At 38.8% G+C, this 19,258-nt stretch overlaps 1 protein-coding gene across 4 annotated transcripts in view; it reads left to right on the top strand.

Annotated features, from left to right (window-relative positions):
• Positions 1 to 14,752, top strand: part of LOC144289894 (uncharacterized) — a 79,175-nt gene extending 64,423 nt beyond the window's left edge. For 2 of the 4 annotated variants that reach the window (XR_013357843.1, XM_077858500.1), the window contains 2 exons: positions 2,690 to 2,812; positions 8,453 to 9,372. Coding sequence is in view for 3 of the 4 variants with exons in the window: in XM_077858500.1 (XP_077714626.1) it covers positions 2,690 to 2,812; positions 8,453 to 8,493 (164 nt within the window). In the remaining variant the exon portion in view is untranslated. Of the gene's footprint in view, positions 1 to 2,689; positions 2,813 to 8,452; positions 9,373 to 10,787 lie in introns of those variants that run through there. The other 2 variants (XM_077858499.1, XM_077858501.1) reach the window with 1 other exon arrangement.
• The last annotated feature ends 4,506 nt before the right edge of the window (positions 14,753 to 19,258 follow it).

Below are 19,258 nucleotides of genomic sequence, written 5' to 3'. Positions count from 1 at the left end.
TGCCTTAGTAATTTACCTGGATGACTTCCTCCTCCTGCTTGGCACTGTAAGGAATTGTTAAATACATTACATGACCAAATGGGAAGAAAGAAGAGGGAAGAATATGGGAAGTTGAGAGAAACCTCATGAATCCATGACCTTTAAGTGAGAAACAGAAAAATGGGAAAAACAGGAACAACATTTAGTTTCAAGGGTGGAAGGAAAGAAGAAAAAAGTGAGATTATCATGCATGAGGATTTATGACAATAGTGTAGAAATAGATGCTGTTTTACTAGAACCTACTATTTTTCACACTGAGCTAGCAAGTCTACCACATGTGGCAAGCTTGTTCCCTGTTCTCACAGAGCTTACCCTTTTGGCTCTACACCATTAGGGTAGGTTCCTGTGGCAAAAGTCATATCCATTGCTAGGCTGGGACCTCTCCAACCATACCTGTTGCTTCCCTATCTTTCCCCTTCAGTTATTCTGGAATCTTCCTAGTTCTTCCATCCTGCTAGGCTGTATCTCTCCATCACCTAGACTGCTCTTTGCCTGGCTATCTCCTTTTCAACTCACTGGAGACTCTCCCTTCCCTGGGTAAGCTTCCCTGATCCCAGATTGGGTTTGATTCCCATATTTCCTTGTATTGTTTAATTCATAATTAGTAACTATGGGCCTCAGGTCTGTCTTCCCCACTGCTCTGTGTGGATCCATGAAGTCTGGTACAGAGTCTATTTTTTTCTTTAGCACATTGCCCTGGGCTTGGCTTATAATAGAGATTTGATAACTATGGGAAAGCAAAAAGTTTATTCCTTTTTTAAAAAAAGATTTTATTTATTTATTTGAGAGAGAGAGAAAGAGAGAGAAAACAAGCAGGGGGAGTAGCAGAAGGAGAGGGAGAGGGAGAAGCACTCTCTGCTGTGCAGGGAGCCCAACACAGGGCTTGATCCCAGGACCCTGGGACCCTGACCTCAGCAGAAGGTAGGCTCTTCACCAACTGAGCAATCCAGGTGCCCCTAAAAGTTTATTGCCTATATCTTAGGAGTTATAAGTCTTAATTGAATTTCATTTTTAACCCTAGATTATCAGTCCTTTTTTTCCTGCTTCAATGACATCTAGGTATTTCTTTATTAGTATATCTAGTTTTTACCCACATCATTCAGGCTAATGAAGGAGAAATGCAGCTAAAGAAATAAGCAAATTTTCTTCTGACATAATAAGCAAGTCTTAAGAGAATGGAAAATTTTCTTCAAGGGGAAAACTGGAGAAGTGGTGAAGATGTTGCTCTAAATCTCAGACTTGGACAGACACTCCATTTTAAACCCTGTAGTATTAATCTATGATTATGGCTTTTCTCATTTCTCACATTTGAGAAGAAAATACACATTGTCATTGTGACTTTAGATTACAATGCTTTATGAGGGCTTTAAGCCCAAGTACACCAAAAAAGAGAAAAATCTGCACCAGAAAATGTAAGCAAGGAAATAGGCTTTCATGATGCTAAACTTTCTGGGGTGTTGACATCAGTATGGGCACATGATTTCTATGTACAGTGCCAGGTGGCACCTTGATTTACTAGCCTGAGGGAAAATTAACCAGTGCCATAGTCTCTACCACAGAGAATCAACAGAATGAAATACAGCCTTCTTTCACATGGCCTTCCAGAAACTGCAACTGCCTGCAAATGGCCTACAAAGGGTGAATGGTTAACCCAGGCACTGACAGGAAATAAGAGTGACTCTTTAAATCAAGCAGTAGCTAAAATTGCTGATAAACCAGTGGAGAATCTCATGGGGCACGAGGAGAGGTTTTGAAGACCCACAGGCCAGGATTCCAGACCTAACTGTATAGCTTACAACAGAGGGGACCCTGGGCAAGTCACTCTTCCCCTGGGCTTCACTTTCCTCTCTGCAAAATGGGTTTAGTAATACCTCCAGGCACAAATGTACTCTGTAGAACACCCAGGGGGACCTGGCCCCAGTAAATGCTCCCAGGGAAACTGGTATGCCTCTTTGTTCCCTCAGCTCCCAGGTGTTGAGGGCCACAGGTCCCTAGTCTGGAGGCTTATGCAGTGAGTCACCAAAAAAGTCCAAGTTGAGCCTTCCAGTTGAGTCTCAATTTTAAAGAGAGTCAGCAGGGTTAGAAAACTGTTTTCTTCCACTTTCCAGGTTTGGTTTATTGGGAGCAGAGCCCTCAGAGGATTCCTAGGGCCATTAGGAAGTTCAAATACTGTCTTGAGAACAATGCAAAGACTTCTGTGGGTCAATTTTTCCTCCAACTAAATGCACTTAAGAGAGCATTGAGGGCAGGCATAAAGGAGACTACAATGAGACAAACATTGAAAGCAAAAGGGGGGCAAGTCGTGCATCAGGCTGACCAGCCATTACTTTAAACAACAAAAACATTTTTAAGTCAGATAGATCACCAGCTCTCTGCCCGCTGGTGCCTGGCAGCTCAGAGGAGAAGTGTTTTTCTATGGCCCAGGAGTCAGGGTGTCCATGCCCGTGGCTGCAAGTCCACAGAGGCCACAGGAGCCCCAGGACTTGGGAGTACGGTTGGGGGTGACCCTATACTGCCTCCAGATGCCCCTTTGGGTAGACCCTGGAGGCTGGGCGCTCAGCTTGCTCTCTGGCACAACAACCTGCCACTAATTGGCTTGCTGTTTTCTTTATTTCTTTACTAATGGCTTTTTTTCCCCCATGCCCTCTAGGACAGGACGCCACCCAGCTCTCTCCACTGCTCCCACCTGGGTCCCAAGACGTGGTTCCTGAACACCGACATCCTGTCCAGAGAAATGCCAATGCGTTCAAACACATGGCCAGGCAGCCACCAGGTAAGCCCGCTGCAGGCCTGGCAGGTCCAGAGATGGGAGATGCTGAGCACCCTTGAGGGCAGCAGTGAGTCCCCCAAACCCACCCTCCACGGCACCCCACCCCTGGCCCACCCCTGCCCCTCATCCTGGGTCCCTGGTTCCCTGCAACAGATGTGTGTGTGTGTGAACTCTCTAGCAGTTCTAGGTCATTTGGAAGTACTACGCCTGTTTTTATTAAATGAAGGAAGCAGAACAGTTAACATTCCATACGGTGCAGAGAAAGGGCAGCAAGGCGACTGCAGCCAGCCTTGGACTATTCATGTGTTCTCTGACTGACTGAACACATTCTCCTTGAGCACCTTCTGTGCGCCAGGCTCCAATGTGACTTGCATGTGTCTCACGCAGCCCTCCTCATACACATCCCGGGTGCGTGCATCACCCTCTGGAGTCAGAATGAAGAGGCAAGGGCTCAGGAACTAACTCCTGGTTTCCCCAGCGACCATTCCTCAGACATTTACCTTGGGAAATTTTCTTCCCTCACTCCCAGCAGGTTTGCTCAGGGGTGACCTCATTCCCCTTCCGATGATTCCATTGACCCAAGTCTATTAATACATCCCGTGAGGATTGGAGTAGGGAAGAAGTGTGACTGGCATGGGCCAAGGAGCGCCAGGACCAAGGCAATGGCCCTTCTGTTGGAGGAGAGAAGTTTTCTTCGGCCCACCTGGGAGAGGGAATGAGATATTGTGTTTAGGGGCTGAGGGAGGTGAGGAGAAAGCTAGCCCAGGGTGACAGACTCAGGGTTGAATAATTTATTTAAAGCTTTTCACTTTTTTAAAATGGAAAGAAATTTTATATCCTTATCATAAACAATAAAAATAAATGACTATATTAAGAATAAAACCATATAGTTAAATTCTAATTTGGTCCTGCTGTTAACTACAGTTGTTCAGCCTAAGGCTCCTTTCTTTCTTTCTTTCTTTCTTTCTTTCTTTCTTTCTTTCTTTCTTTCTTTCTTTCTTTCTTTCTTTCTTTTTTTTCTTTCTTTTTTTCTTTCTTTCTTTCTTTCTTTCTTTCTTTCTTTCTTTCTTTCTTTCTTTTTTATTTCTTCATTTGAGAGAGAGAGTGTGTGCAAATAGGGACAGGAGCAGAGGGAGAGGGACAAGCAGACTCCCCACTGAACACCGCCTGACTTGGGGCTCCATCCCATGACCCTGAGATGAAATCAAGAGTTGGTGGCTTCAGCAACTAAGCCATTCAGGTGCCCCTTATTGTCTCTTTCTGAAAATCAGATTCTAACAAGTTATTAGAGATATGTCAAAGGCTATGCCCAAATGAGGCTTGTTCTTGGAATAATATGAAGGACTAAAAGATAATCCACTTAGTGATACATCCATCTTCCACCAAAATCTTCTCAAAGGTCGCCCTTGGTATGGGTCCCACACCAGAGGCAAAGTACCTGTACTTGGTAGAGATGATATACATTAAGAGATACATTAGGGGCACCTGTGGCTTAGTTGGTTAAGAGTCTGCCTTCAGCTTGGGTCATGACATGGAAAATTCTAGAAAGATCATCTTATGAAAGGTCTATTGCTGATAGGATTTCCCTATCTCTGTCCATTTGGAATGGCCACCCAAGACCACACCCTACAGCTTATAAAATAAAAAAAAACAAACACCTTTTTTTTTTTCATTTATTGTGTATTGAATGCCTACTAGATGCAAGGCAGAGCTATAGCCCTATTGTTAATGTTTTTTCTAAGTAAGTAGTTTAGCCCCTTAGTCATAGATTCTTTTTCTGTATGTTATTAATAATAGACTAGCAGCCTATGCTAAACATAGGTTACCACAACTCTAACTCCCCATCCTCTAGTAAAATCTAGTAGGCCTAGTGGACTGGTGAGAAATGGATACAATTTTATGGTAGAAGAGACAAAGAGGTGGCACTTTCTTCATGTATCTCTCATGACCTCCACTATGGCCTCCTTCCCCACCAGCTCCTGGTACTGACTGCCTAGACAATTGACTGGTTAGCATATATTTTAGCATGGAGGCCATATCATCTGAAATAATTCTGTGTTATCTGCTAGATAGGGTCAAGGCATTTCAATACAAATCAAGACATTTCAATATGAATGTGTCCCTGGGAGAGATGCTCTGCCATGAATGAATTTATTGGTTAGCATGTTAGTCATATATTGCTGTGTAACAAATCACCCCCAAAATTCGTGGCTTAAAAAATGTTTATCAAGTCATAGTTTCTGCAAATCAGAAATCTGGGCACAGCTCAGATCCAGTCAAGGACTTCAGTCAAGGAGTTGGCTGAGGCTGTAGTCATCTCAGGGTCCCACGGCAGGAGCACCACTTCCCAAACTCACTCACCTAGTGGGTAGAAGAATTCAGTTTCCTGTGGACTATGGGACTGAGCCTCATTTCTTTATTGGCTTTTGGATGGAGGATACCCTTAGTTCCTTGCATTTAGATCTTTCCATAGAGTAGCTCAAAACAGCTTGCTTTATCAGAGCAAGTGAGAGACAAGACAAGAGAAGTATCAAGAAGATGGAAGTTATGGTCTTTTGTGAGTCTCAGAAGTGACATTCCATTTCTCTTGCCACATTCTGTGCCTTAGAAGCAAGTCCTGAGGTCCAGCCCATATCCAAGGGGAGGGGATTATGGAAGAGTAAGAATACCAGAAGGCAGAGATCACTGGAGACAACATAAGAAGGCTGCCTATCACATTTAGTTCATTTGTTCCATCTAGAGCTCTCTGGGCACTGGGCATTCTTTTCAACTCATAACTTGAACTAGTTTATCTCCATAACTCAGGTCTAAACTTCGTGTTCCATGGGAAATTTTTAAGGATTAGAAATTTGGATTAGAATTATCACTACTCTCCTATTTTATAAATTCTCACCCTATTTGAGGAAAATCTCATTAGTTTTTATTTCCACGTATATAAAAATACTCTTCCTTATTGAAAACAAAAAATGTGGGAAGCCTGGGTGGCTCAGCAGTTGAGCGCCTGCCTTCAGCCCAGGGTGTGATCTCGGAGGCCCAGAATTGAGTCCCACATCGGGCTCCCTGCATGGAGCCTGCTTCTCCCTCTGCCTGTGTCTCTGCCTCTCTCTGTGTGTCTCTCATGAATAAATAAATAAAATCTCCAGAAACAAAACAAAACAAAACAAAAAATGTTTCTCTGATTCACTCTGTGAAGCTAAGACATTTACTGAAGGAATAAAAAACACAACTCCATACATGAAAACTGAATGAGAAATCTGTTTAAATAAATAAGATGGTGTTGGTTGATTCACCTAACTAAATTATGGTTATTTCATTAACTCTTCAATTGAATTCCAAGTCCCCATTCTATTTGCTGAGGTAAATTTGTTTAACATGAAGCCTTGACATTCTTTAAAATAATTATGCTTCTAAATGAAAGTTTAATTTTTAATCATTTGCTTTGCTAAAATAGAAGCAAATGAGAGGATAATACGACAATTTAAAGGATTTGCAATAGATCCCCTAGAGCTGGAAGAGACATGAATTTTTCCTGAATGCTGCTGACTAGTGGAGGAATTTTAAATATGGTACTAGAAGTACTTCCTCCCAATGTTTGCTTCTTTGATGGGAATAAAACTGGAGGGAATAGAAACCAACAGGGGTGAGGCAGGGCAATGCTCTCTGATGAATTGCTGATTTAATGGGGACTGCCATCTCCCATCCAGAAGCCCTCTCCTTATAAATTCAGGTACCATAGTGCAGGTCCCAGGATGAAAAAGAGCCCATTCCCAGCAAAACAGAATGAAAACAAATTTCACCTCAGAATGGAAGAAGTAGATGTTACTATGTATTTGCAAATGAAATCTATACAATAGGAGACACAGATTAGTTTGTTTCAACTTTTGACTAAAAGGCATGATTTTTGGTTTGTTTGCTTTTTAAATCACTTTCCAGCTTCGAACGCATCATCTGCCCAATTCAGGCTAGGAATGTGAATTTTTGTGAGAGATGTTTTTAAGCAGAATTACCAAATGGTCAATGAAAAAGAAAGCTTCTCTTAATTAATAACTCTAAATGATGGGTCTCCTTAAGGAGGATTGACTCCCTCTTCACTGTCATACAATCTTGCAGATAATCACATTTTTTCTCTCTCTCCAGAAATTGTGAATCATATGGATTCTCTTTACTTCCTCACATTCCTGATTGCATTACATGGCAGAGGATAGGATTTTCAATACGACACATGCTTATTCCCTTTAAGTAAAAGGAAAAAAGTCATAGAGGGTAAATGTACTTGTGATTCTGTTTTGTTTGAGATTTCGAAGGATTGAGCTCAGGGGTGAGGGGGTCATTTTGCAATGGACCTGACTTGTAATTTGTGTTTTGTTTGTTTGATTAATTGTCTCTGGTCCTTTTAAAACCAGTGAGGGTGCAGTGACATTCATGGTAGTCAGAGTCTTTTCGAGTTCATATATGGATTTTTTTAAAAGCTTACTATCGTTACTATTTATTGCACAAAAACTTTACAGTACTGTTAATATAAATCACAATGAAAAAAATTCATTCATCATCCTACTCAAATTTTTTTCATTTTTCAAGTTCCCCCCCAAATCTTGGTTATGCCCAGTATTTTTCACATAGTTGCAATAGAAGGATAGGTACAGTTTTGCATTTTACTTTTAAACATAAGGTATCGGGCAGCCCCGGTGGCGCAGCAGTTTAGCGCTGCCTGCAGCTTAGGGCCTGATCCTGGAGACCTAGGATCGAGTCCCACATCAGGCTCCTGCATGGAGCCTGCTTCTCCCTCCTCCAGTGTCTCTGCCTCTCTCTCTCTCTTTGTCTATCATAAATAAATAAATAAATCTTAAAAAAATAAAATAAAATAAACGTAAGGTATCATACACATTTTTCAGTACTTCATTTTGCTCTTCATGATTAAAATGCTAATATCTGGATAGTATTCCTTTGAATGGTGAGACCATAATAGAACTAATCATTTTTCAACTATGAATATTTAGATGAAATATATCTCAGTATATAAATATTGCTACACAGTGTATTTTTATTGCATAATTTAGAAAAGTTCTTTTGGATTATTTCCTTGGTATAAAGTCCCCAAAGTCAAAGGATATGAATATTTTTATCCTTTTTAGAATAGTGCAATTTTGTATCCTTAATGATTTGTATTCATTTGCACTGCAATTTTTGACCATATCAGTTTTACTAGTTAGCATTGGGAATTCTCATTTAAATTTTTTTCTTCTTGAATGGCTGAAAAGTGGGTGCCTTTTGATGTCATCATATCATTCTTTGTCAATAGACTAATGGATATTATTTCCAAGTCTTTACTCTTGCTCTCTGAGGAAAGAATGTGATGACAGTTTTCTCAATTCTTAACTCATCATTTCTTAAACTAATAATTGGAACACAACCCAGGCAAATACTATTTAGATATATTAGCATAATTTAATTTCTCACATCTCTGCACTTTTAGCTGGAACATGAGAAGTAGAAGGAGGCCATAGCTGGGACTAAAGGGGGTTCAGTGTTGCTCTTACCTCAAATAATCACTTGGTGCTCTGTCATTTCCCTGTGTCTTTGCTTGCATTCTCCATTTGCCTGGAAAGTTCTTTCCTTCTGTCTCCATTTTAATGATTGTGGCAGGTGGAATGCGAAAAATGGCTCCCAAGATTCCAGTGCTCTAATCCCCAGAACCTATTGATATGATGAATTATCACTCCCATGACTATGCTTTGTCATATGGCAATTAGCTTTCATAGGTTTATCTAGGTGCATCTGAGCTAATCACATGAGCTCTTTGAAAAGCAGACTTTCCTGGTAGCAGAAGGGTAAGTCATGGATTTGAAGCATGAGGGGAATTTGACACAACAAGACTGGCTTGAAGATGGAGAAGGCCACATGCCAAGGAATATGGACAGCTTTTGGGAGCTGAAGTAATCCCAGTTGACATCCAGCAAAGAAATGGGGACCTCAGACCTACTACTGCAAGGATCTGCATTTGACTAACAACCTAGAGTGTGAAAGCAGATTCTTCTCTAGAACTTCTGGATAAGAGCCCAGCTTGCCCAATCTCACCTTGATTTCAGTGAGACCTTTGTGAAATCCTAAAGGGAAAACTGAGTTGAACTCTAATCTACCAACCTGCGAGATAAATGTGGGTGTTGCTTTAAGCTGCTGAGTTGTGGTAATTTGTTACAGTGATAATAGAAAATGAATCCAGTGACATAGAAAGAGGGTTGTCAAACAGAGTAGAAATAAACTTTAACCAACTTACTGGGCTTGATAGATACCATGTGTAAGAATTGCTTACTAAAGTCCTAGGCAGGCAGCCGAACACTTCTGCTGCTGGCAACCCGAAAATATTCCTGTCCTCTTCTACTGCCGCTGGGTGAGTCATTTGCTCCCAAATCTCCCGACAGGTAATTGTACTGGTTGTTATATGTACATGTTGGTATGTGTTTAACTATTACGTCAATGGGATGTAAGAGTAAACATGTAAGAGGGTCCATTCTTCTACCAAGATAAAATTGATTGACTTGTAATGACTAGATAAATGGTAAGCCCCTAAAAAATGCTATGGAATTAGGTGGGTGAGATCACTGGAAGACCAGAAAAGAACTGGAAAGTTCTAGAAGGTTTCTCTAAATTCTTTGTCCCTGGTAAAGAGTTTAAAACTAGAAATTGTCCCAAATGCTTTGGGAGGATGGCTTATACAAGAATGCTGGTGTAGCACTCCGTCAGCGATGTCACACCCAAAGGAATACACCAGAAGAATGGCGAATGAAGGCACATGACTTTAAATTAAAATAAAGAAAGAAAAAAAAATAAATTAAAATAAAGATTTCAGGCATTGGTTTTTATTATATTTGATGATTCTTCCCTTTGATTGTTTTTGTTGTTGTTTTGGTTTTTTGTGGATTTTTTTTTTTTAAGTAGTAGAGCCCAGTGAAGTGCCTGATCTCATGACACTGAGGTCAAGACCAGAGCTGAGATCAAGAGTCAGGTGCTTGACTGACTGAGCCCCCCAGGTGCGCTGATTTTTTTCTTTTTTCCTGATGGACTAGCTAGTACTTCTGATTATGTCATATAAGAGAGTCTCTATTGTAATATTAGGTGTGTATGTGCACACACACACATACATACATGGTAGGTTAAGCAGGTTGCAGGTCAAGTCATGAAGTATGATCACTTCACGTTTCTTGTATGGTGTGTGTGTGTGTGTGTGTGTGTGTGAGAAATCCATATTCCTAGAAAAAAAATGGTACTACCACTGATAGTTATACTTGAGTTATAGAATTATGGGGACTTTGCTTATGTACATTTTTTAATTGCAAACATATTTCCTTTGAAATAGGGCAATAAAAGAAAATCATGATAATGTGGTAGTAACTCCTCATTATCCTTCAAAGTCAGGGTCCCAAAAAATCTCCTCCCTCAAGTTTTTCTGGATCTATATGAAGCTCATTTTTTTTATGCTTCTATAGATCCTTGCTTGTACTTTTCGTTTCACGCTTAATAGGTTCTGATATTTAACATGGCCAATTGTACCTTTCCCTCTCATTTGAGAGCAGGGACCATGATTTATGAATATCGTTTTTCCATAATGCCAAGCACAGTTCCCACCATCGAGAGGTACTCATCAATGAGCGAGCGTTCTGGTGTAGTCACAAATACATGAGAAAGTTAAAAACAAAAACAAAAGGACTTTCTTAGTGTCTGCTGGTAAGCAGTTTTAAAATCATGCTCTAGCCCGTGTGATCCAGATCGTGTGTTTTAGCATCTTACATAATCGAAAAGCAAAGGCCATGCACCCAGGCCTTGAGCAGAGCCCAGAAAAGGCAAAATGAGAACAGCTTTGTGAAAAACAAAGGTACACTTGGCACCAGGTGTTCAGGCACCATGCCAGATGTTTGCCAGACTCTGGAAGAATCTACTTGTGGGATGTTCCCTTGACATTCCCCTCCTGTTCTACATCTAGACTACCTGGCGTGCAATCCCCCTGGGTGTGTAGGAGAGCAATTATGAAGCATTTTCAAGTTTGCTTCTCCTGCGAGAAGACCGGGCTGTGTCCTGATTTTGTTAGTGTGATTGCTGAAAATGGAGTGGTCTATTAACAAGCAGTGGTCACCGCCGCCTGACGGATCTGCTTCTTGCAACATTAGTGTCATGGTGATGGATTAGCAGAATCTCCAAAGTGGAAAGGCATGTTTCTACAGATATTTTGTATAGACATAAATTCACTTGCTAACATTACTCATTTTCCTTTTTATTTTTTATTTCTTATCCTTTAACATGTGCCATGCATCTTTCAGCACACGTGTCACCCTCACTGGAGGGCTCTGATAAGTGACTGTGGGAGCTGGAGGAAACTCGGTGTTGCCTTGTATGCCCACCCGTGTTTACAGAGTTTTCCCTCTTCTGAGCTGCTAGCGGAAGGGGAGGAGAAGAGGAAAATCCCTTAAGGCAGAACCGAACAACCTCATTGAGCTAGGAAAGCTCTGGGAGGGATCTCTTTTTACTAGAATGGCAAGTCTGTTTAGAGATTTGCCTCTGCCATGGAGGGTTCAAGGAAAAGAAGACGCTGGAGTCGAATGGTCAGAGCACAGAGACTTTTTAGGGCAATGAAAATGCTGTCTGTGATATAATAATGGATTTAGGTCACTACTCATTTGCTTAAACGCGTAGAATGTCCAACACCAGGAAAATGGGAACAACACTTATGGTAAGCATTCTTTAATGTATAGAATTGTTAAATCATTGTGTTATATATGCGAAACTGATATAAATTGTGTGTTTACCGTACTCCAGCTTTAAGAAGAGTTGAAATAGAAAAAAAAAAAAGTGAACCCTAAGGTATACTATGGACTTTGGGTGATTATGGTGTGTCATTATAGGTTCTTTCTTGGCCAAAAATGTACCACTCTGGTGGAGGATCCACATGATGGAGATGGCCGTGCGTGTGGGCAGGCAGGGTGTATATGAGAAATCTCTGTACCTTCCTCTCAGTTTTGTTGTAAGCCTAGAACTGTTCTTAAAAAATGAAGTCTTTTTGGAACATTTTTGTTTTATTTTTATTGAGTTTTTTTTTGAGATATAATCGACATATAACATTATTTTAGTTTCAGGTATACAACATCATGATTCAATATCTATGTATTGCAAAATGATCGCTACAGTAAATCTCATTAATATCTGTCACATAAAAAAAAATATCTGTCACATAATTGGGGCAGCCTGGGTGGCTTAACGGTTTAGCACAGCCAACAGCCCAGCACGGGATCCTGGAGAACCGGGATCGAGTCCCACACTGGGCTCCCTGCATGGAGCCTCCTTCTCCCTCTGCCTGTGTCTCTGCCTCTCTCTCTTTCTCTCTCTCTGTGTGTCTCTCATGAATAAATAAATACAATCTTTTAAAAAATATATCTGTCACATAATTGTACATAGTTACATTTTTTCCCTTGTGATAAGAACTTTTAAGATTTACTCTTGTAGTAGGGCACTTGGGTGGCTCAGTTGGTTAAGCATCTGCCTTTGGCTCACATCATGATCCCAGGGTTCTGGGATCGAGTTGGGCTCCCTGCTGGGCATGGAGCCCGCTTACAAGTCTCTCTCTCCCTCTGCCCCTTCCCCCAGTCATGCTCTCTATCTCTCAAATAAATAAATAAAATATTTTTAAAAATTCCGAAGATTTACTCTCTTAGCAACTTATAAATATGCAACATTGTATTATCATCTATAGTCACCATGTTGTATAGATATCCATGTGACTTATTTATTTTATAATAGGAATTTTGGACCTTTTGACCTCCTTTACCATCCTGCCCACCCTACTTCTCTCCTCCCTCAAAATAAAGTCTTTAAAAACACCTCCCTGCTTTCTTTTCCTCTTTCTCTAAAACATTAAATGACTGCTTCTTACATTGCCTCCCATGATCTAGAAAAACCAGATTCAGAACAAATAGTTTCTCCCACTAATGCTAGACCCAATACCCTAGATAGCTGTACCTTGATGTGTTTCCAGGGATTGGAACCCAAACATTCTTTCTAGTACAGCTTTCCATTAAGAACTTTATAAAATGCACTTAGCTAGAGATAATGTTTGTCTCTCTAGGAGAGGAGATACATTAGGAATCTTGCCCAATAGGCCAACAGAACTGATGGAGTCCTAAGAGAATGAGATGCCATTGGGAGAAGGGCCAAGACTAGTTAGTTATGAAATATTAGGGACCTGGGCCATTTGAATGGAAAGAGGGCGCATACACCAATGACCAGCCCTTTTCCGTGTCTGTAGAGTCCTGCTTTCATTTACTCTTGGGCCTATAGATGCCTACCTGTTGGTTCTTACCTGCCCAATATCCATTCCCCCTTCTGCTGGTGGCTGCTCTCTAATTTTCCCTGAACAGAAGGCTCTGTTCAGCAGTCTTAGATTTTGGTTTGGATGTTGTTGACTTTACCTCTCACCTCCGGGGTGGGCATGTGACCCAGGTCTGGCAAGGAGGGCCACACTCTCTTCTAGGCCAGTCTAGAGATGGGTGTCTGACCCCATCAACAGATGTTCAATTATTGTACATTGGATGATTTAAAAATTCTGCCTTCTGTACATGGAGGACTTTCTTGGTTGTATCATGTAAAAATCTTTCTAGCAACATTCCTTTCATTCTGCTTAGTATTTGTCTCTTTTGTTGTTGTTGTTCAATATTAGAGAATTTGTAATGCAGTTGAGTTAACACACACAACACTGTAGCAGCCTGGGGGGGTTAAAGATAGTTAACCAGCTGGGAGAAGAATTCATTGTCTAGCTTAATATTCAGAGAAATGTGAAGACAGGGTACTTTTGGTGGTTGAGCATTCTAAGATAAATGGACCTTATAAGAAATGAGACTTGCAGACTCAAGTCCAGCAGATTGCTTCAACCAGATCTGGTTAGCTGTAAACATCATTAGCTTAAAATGGTTTCTCCTACTCCTGGTGTCTGTGATAAGATAGGACTCTTAAAAGGAAAAGTGCTGTTCTTTCACATTGTAACTCCTTCTGGGGGTGTTAAAGCCAGCTGAAATCAGGCTTCCTGCAAGCTACATTAAGTTTGTGTTCCTCCAGGCCAGAAGGGAAATTGTGAGTCTCTTCCGGGTTTGGAGGTTCCAAAATTGAGATAGCTCTCTTCCCCAAATCAGGTCTTATATAACAAAAGATGAGCCGATCTGGATCAGTCTTCTTACATGCCAGTTTCAAGATATTATTCCCCCCCACCCCATTTCTCACCCCCACCCCAATTACCTTCTTGATCTCCAAGATCAAGATTTGCAAAATTTAGATGTTAAAATATGATTCTGATGTTGTGCTTAGAGATGATGATTTTTGCAATGAGTTCTCTGGTGGTTTTCTCAAACCATTGTTTAGATTGCCAGAAAACACTTTTGGAACAACTGACCAAAAATGTCTTTGAGTCAATACGTTATAAAAAAACTTTAAATAAAATAGTGGTGGTGATGATGGGAACTATTCTAGATTTTAAAATGACTAGATTTTAGAAATTCATTAAATTTAAATCAGGTGGACCTTATATGGATCCTACTTTGAACAAATAACTGCAAAATACATTTTGAGGAGATATAAGGTAAATATGAATGTGGTCTAAATGTTTAATGACATTAAGAAATTATATTTAATTTTGTTAAGTGTGAAAATGGTTTTGTGGTTATATAAGAAGATGTCCTTATTTTTTTAGAAATGCATGCTGAAGGGGATCCCTGGGTGGCTCAGTGGTTTAGCACCTGCCTTTGGCCCAGGGTATGATCCTGGGGTCCTGGGATCGAGTCCCACATCAGGCTTCCTGCATGGAGCCTGCTTCTCCCTCTGCCTGTGTTTCTGCCTCTCTCTCTCTCTGTGTCTGTCATGAATAAATAAATAAAATCTTAAAAAAAAAAAAAGAAATGCATGCTGAAGTATTGGAGGATGAAATTTCATAACATTTAATTCATTTTTTATTATTTATTTATTTACTTATTTTAAAGATTTTATTTATTTATTCATGCGAGAGAGAGGCAGAGACATAGGCAGAGGGAGAAGCAGGCTCCCTGTGGGGAGCCGGATGTGGGACTCTATTCCAGGACCCCGGGATCACAACCTGAGTCAAAGGCAGATGCTCAGCCACTGAGCTACCCAGGTGCCCCCATTTAATTTATTTTTTTAAAAGATGAAGCAAATATGGCAAAATGTTTGTTAAATCTAGGTTATGGTTACACAAGATCCACTAAAGAATTTTCTATTTTTATATGTGTTTGAAATATAATACAAAGGCTTTTTTTAAAGGACAAACAAATTTTCTGTGGATTCCTCTTTCTTCTACATGTATTTTAAGAAACCAATATAAGCACCATCTTTGATGGAACTATAGAATAAAACTCCAAATATAAGTTAGATAGATTTAAATGACTTCAAAGATATTCTCTGCTTTTGGAATATAAAATTATGCAGCATTTATAAGTAAAAGTTCATGAAGCTTTCTTAATTCATCCATGTTCTGTGGGTGGGTGGGGATAAATGAATAATAAAAGCATTGCCTGTTGAAGGAATAAAATTTCAACTCATAAATTGAACTCCATGGAAATTATTTAAAGTACTTGTAAGTATAATAGTTTCACCAGAAATAGTTCTCATTTGCATGATAGCATTTCCTATAAATGAGCAGAAAGTAATATACAGTCATTGTAAAAAACACAGATAATCCACGAAAAGGAAAAAATCTCCCATAATTTCACCCCTTGTTATAAATATGTTGACATACTTTTACCCAGTACTTTTTCAGAGCACAGATACTTATCTATCTTCTTTCTTTACTTTCTTCTCCCGCTCTCTTACTGATCTTTTCCCATCCCTCCCTCCATTTTTGCAGAACACCATTAGACATGGAAACAAAACCAGAAACAGGAAAAGAGGCTACACCCAAGAGTGGAATCCACTTGTGACAAAAACATTTCACTCCTAGTGTAGAGGCTATTTTCACTTTGGTAACTTAGGGTATTTTAAAAATAAGTGGGACACCTGGGTGGCTCAGTGGTTTAGCATTTGCCTTTGGCCCAGGGCTCAATCCTGGAGTCCCAGGATCGAGTCCCACATTGGGCTCCTGCATGGAGCCTGCTTCTCCCTTTGCCTGTATCTCTGCCTCTCTCTTTATGTGTCTTTCATGAATAAATAAATAAAATCTTTAAAAAAAATAAGTGTTTAAGATTTCTTGTGTATAAGGGCAAATAGTCCTTTGTTGGAAAGATGAGTTACAAGTATTTCCCGTTGGCTGGTTGTCATTTTTAAATGTTTCACAACTATTATTGCAAGTGATTACCATTATGAAGATTTCATAAAGTTACAAACAGTTATAATACAAAAAAAAAGAGTAACCATAAGACAAGGTACTCCATTAACATCTCTCTCTCTCTCTCTTTTTAAAGATTTATTTATTTATTTATTTATTTATTTATTTATTTATTTATTTATTTGAGAGTGAGGGAGAGTGAGGGAGATCGCAGAGAAGAAGAGGAAGAAGCAGACTCCCCCTGAGCGGAAAGCCCAACTTGGTGCTTGGTCCCAGACCCCGAGATCACAACCTGAGCTGAAAGAAGCTGTTTAACCCACTGAGCCACTGAGGTGCCCTTCTATCACATCTCTTGAAAACAATGGTATTATTGCTGAGCAACAATATTGTACAGAGAAATCTAATAATCATAATTGTTTTTATTGAGGCATAATTTACATGTAATAAAATGCACAGACTTTAAGTACTCAGTTTTATGAATTTTGGCAATTATATTCAGTTGGGCAAACACCACACAAAACAAAATGTGGTATATTTGCATCACCCTACAAAGTATCTTTGTGCACTTTATAGAAAATTATCCAATGCTTCCCAATGGGACAAGCATTTTGGATTTGTCACCATTGACTAGTTTTTATTTGCTTCTAGACTTCATAGAGTATATATACTCTTGAACCCAGCTTTCCTCACTCAAATGTAAAGTTTTTGAGGTTCATTGGTGTTTGTTGCATGTCTTAGTAATTCATGTTCAGTGTTGAGTAGTATTTCAGTATACGAATATACCACTATCTATGTATTTAATGACCTATTAATGGATACTTGGGGTGTTTTCAATTAGGGCCTAGGAGCATTTGTTTATAGGCTGTAGGTGTATGTTTTCATTTTTCTTGAGTAAATACTTAGGAATTTCTAGGCTATAGGAAAGGTTTATGTGTATAAGGAATTGTTCAAGTATTTTCCAAAATGATTGTACTCTTTTACAGTCATCAGTATATGAGAGTTCCAGTTACTCTACTTCTTCATCAACACTTAGTGCTGTCTGGCTTTCCAATTTTAACTCTTCTAGTGGGTATGTAGTATTCTCATTGTGGTTTCAAATTTGTATTTCCCTTTTGATAAGGATGAGCATTAGTTCATGTGTTTTCTTTGCCATCCATATATCTTCATTTTTTGAAGTGTCTGCTCAAATCTTTTTTCCATTTGTAAATTGTGCATCTTCTTAATATTGAGATGTAGAAATTCTAAATGTATTCTAGACACTTTTGTTAGATATTGTCTTCTCATTTTGTTGTCTTTCAAGCAGTAGGTGTTTTTAATTTTGATGAAGTCCAAAGCATCATATTTTTCTTTTTTGGTTAGTGTTTATTGTGTGCATAAAGTAATCTCTGCCTACACCAGGGTAATAGAGCTTTTCTTATATTTTAGAAATTATAGTTTTAGCTTTTAGACTTTTATCTATAATTCACTTGAGTTAATTCTTATGTACAGTGGGATACTGTACTGCCTACACCAGGGTAATAGAGCATTTCTTATATTTTAGAAATTTTAGCTTTTAGACTTTTATCTATAATTCACTTGCCTACACTAGGGTAATAGAGCTTTTCTTATATTTTAGAAATTTTAGTTTTAGTTTTTAGACTTTTATCTATAATTCACTTGAGTTAATTCTTATGTACAGTGGGATGCAAGAGCTGAGGTTCATTTTTTTCCATATGGATTCCAATTGTACAAGGGACTCTTCTTTCCACCATTGAATTACCATGGAATCTTTGTTGAAAATCAATTGACCTTATAAGTATGGGTCTATTTCCAGGCTCTCTATTTATTCTATTTATCTTTATGTCTACATCTGCACTAATACAGCATTGTCTTGATACTGCACATTTAAAGTAAGTTTTAAAACTGGATTATAGGGCAGCCTGGGTGGCTCAGCTGTTTAGCACCGCCTTCAGGCCAGGGCCTGATCCTGGAGACCCAGGATCAGGTCCCGTGTCAGGCTCCCTGCATGGAGCCTGCTTCTCCCTCTGCATGTCTCTCGTGAATAAATAAATAAAATCTTAAAAAAAAAAAAAACTGGATTATATAATTTCTCTAACTTTGTCCTTTTTCAAAACCTATTATAGGTTCTTTTTGTTTGTATTTTCAGAATCAGCTTTTCAACTTCTGTTAAAATATCTTCTGGGATTTTGATTGGGCTTAGAGATCAGTTTTGGGAAAATGGATATTTAATTATGTTTATTAAGCTTTATTTTTTTTGCAAGATGTTTCATTTAGAGGCTTTACACATCTTTTCTTAGATTTATTATTAACTATTTGTGTTATTTTTTAAATTTCAGTTTTGTTTGCTATTAATATATAGAAATGCAGTTGACTTTTATACATTGATTTTGTATGTGTCAACTTGTTAAGTTCACCTATTAGTTTTGGTTATATATATATACACATATTATATATATATATATATATATATATTCTATGGGGGTTTTATATGTTTATAACCAACTTATATGCAAATCACAAAAATTTTACTTCTTTCCATTATTTTTCTTGCCTTATTGCATTGGTTTAGAATGCCAGTAGAATTTTAAATAGAAGTGTTGAGAGTGGACATTCTTGCTTTATTCCCAAATGGAAGGGAAAAGTGGTTTGATGTTTCATCATTAGTATGTATCTGTAGTTGTTTTTTTAATTTTAATTTTTTATTTTTTGTTTCAAGTTTTTATTTAAATTATAGTTAGTTAACAGATAGTGTAATATTAGTTTTAGGAGTAGAATTTAGTGATTTATCACTTACATTTAACATCCAGAGCTTGTCACAAGAGCTCTCCCTAATACCTATCACCTATTTAACCCATCCACCCAAGACCTCCCCTATCCATAGTTTTTGGTAGATGATCTTTATCATGCCCATATAAACACCATATACATATACCCATATCATACCCCATAAACACTCCCAATATTTCTACTCCTTTGGCCTTTACTTGTATTTTATAGTCTGCTGACTACATCTGTCTTTAGGTTTTGATGAAAATAAAGTTTGTGGATTTTAAAAAATTTTGTTGCTTTTTTATGATTTCTCTATGAGAGAAAAAAAAAGCTGAATTGATATAGCCATGTTCCTACCCAAAGTCTGTTTT

This window comes from Canis aureus, chromosome 19 (assembly GCF_053574225.1).
Source record: "Canis aureus isolate CA01 chromosome 19, VMU_Caureus_v.1.0, whole genome shotgun sequence".
In the NCBI taxonomy this organism is placed as follows: domain Eukaryota; kingdom Metazoa; phylum Chordata; class Mammalia; order Carnivora; family Canidae; genus Canis; species Canis aureus.
Note: the sequence above shows the minus strand (reverse complement) of the source record. Positions and strands in the feature narration are given on the sequence as shown.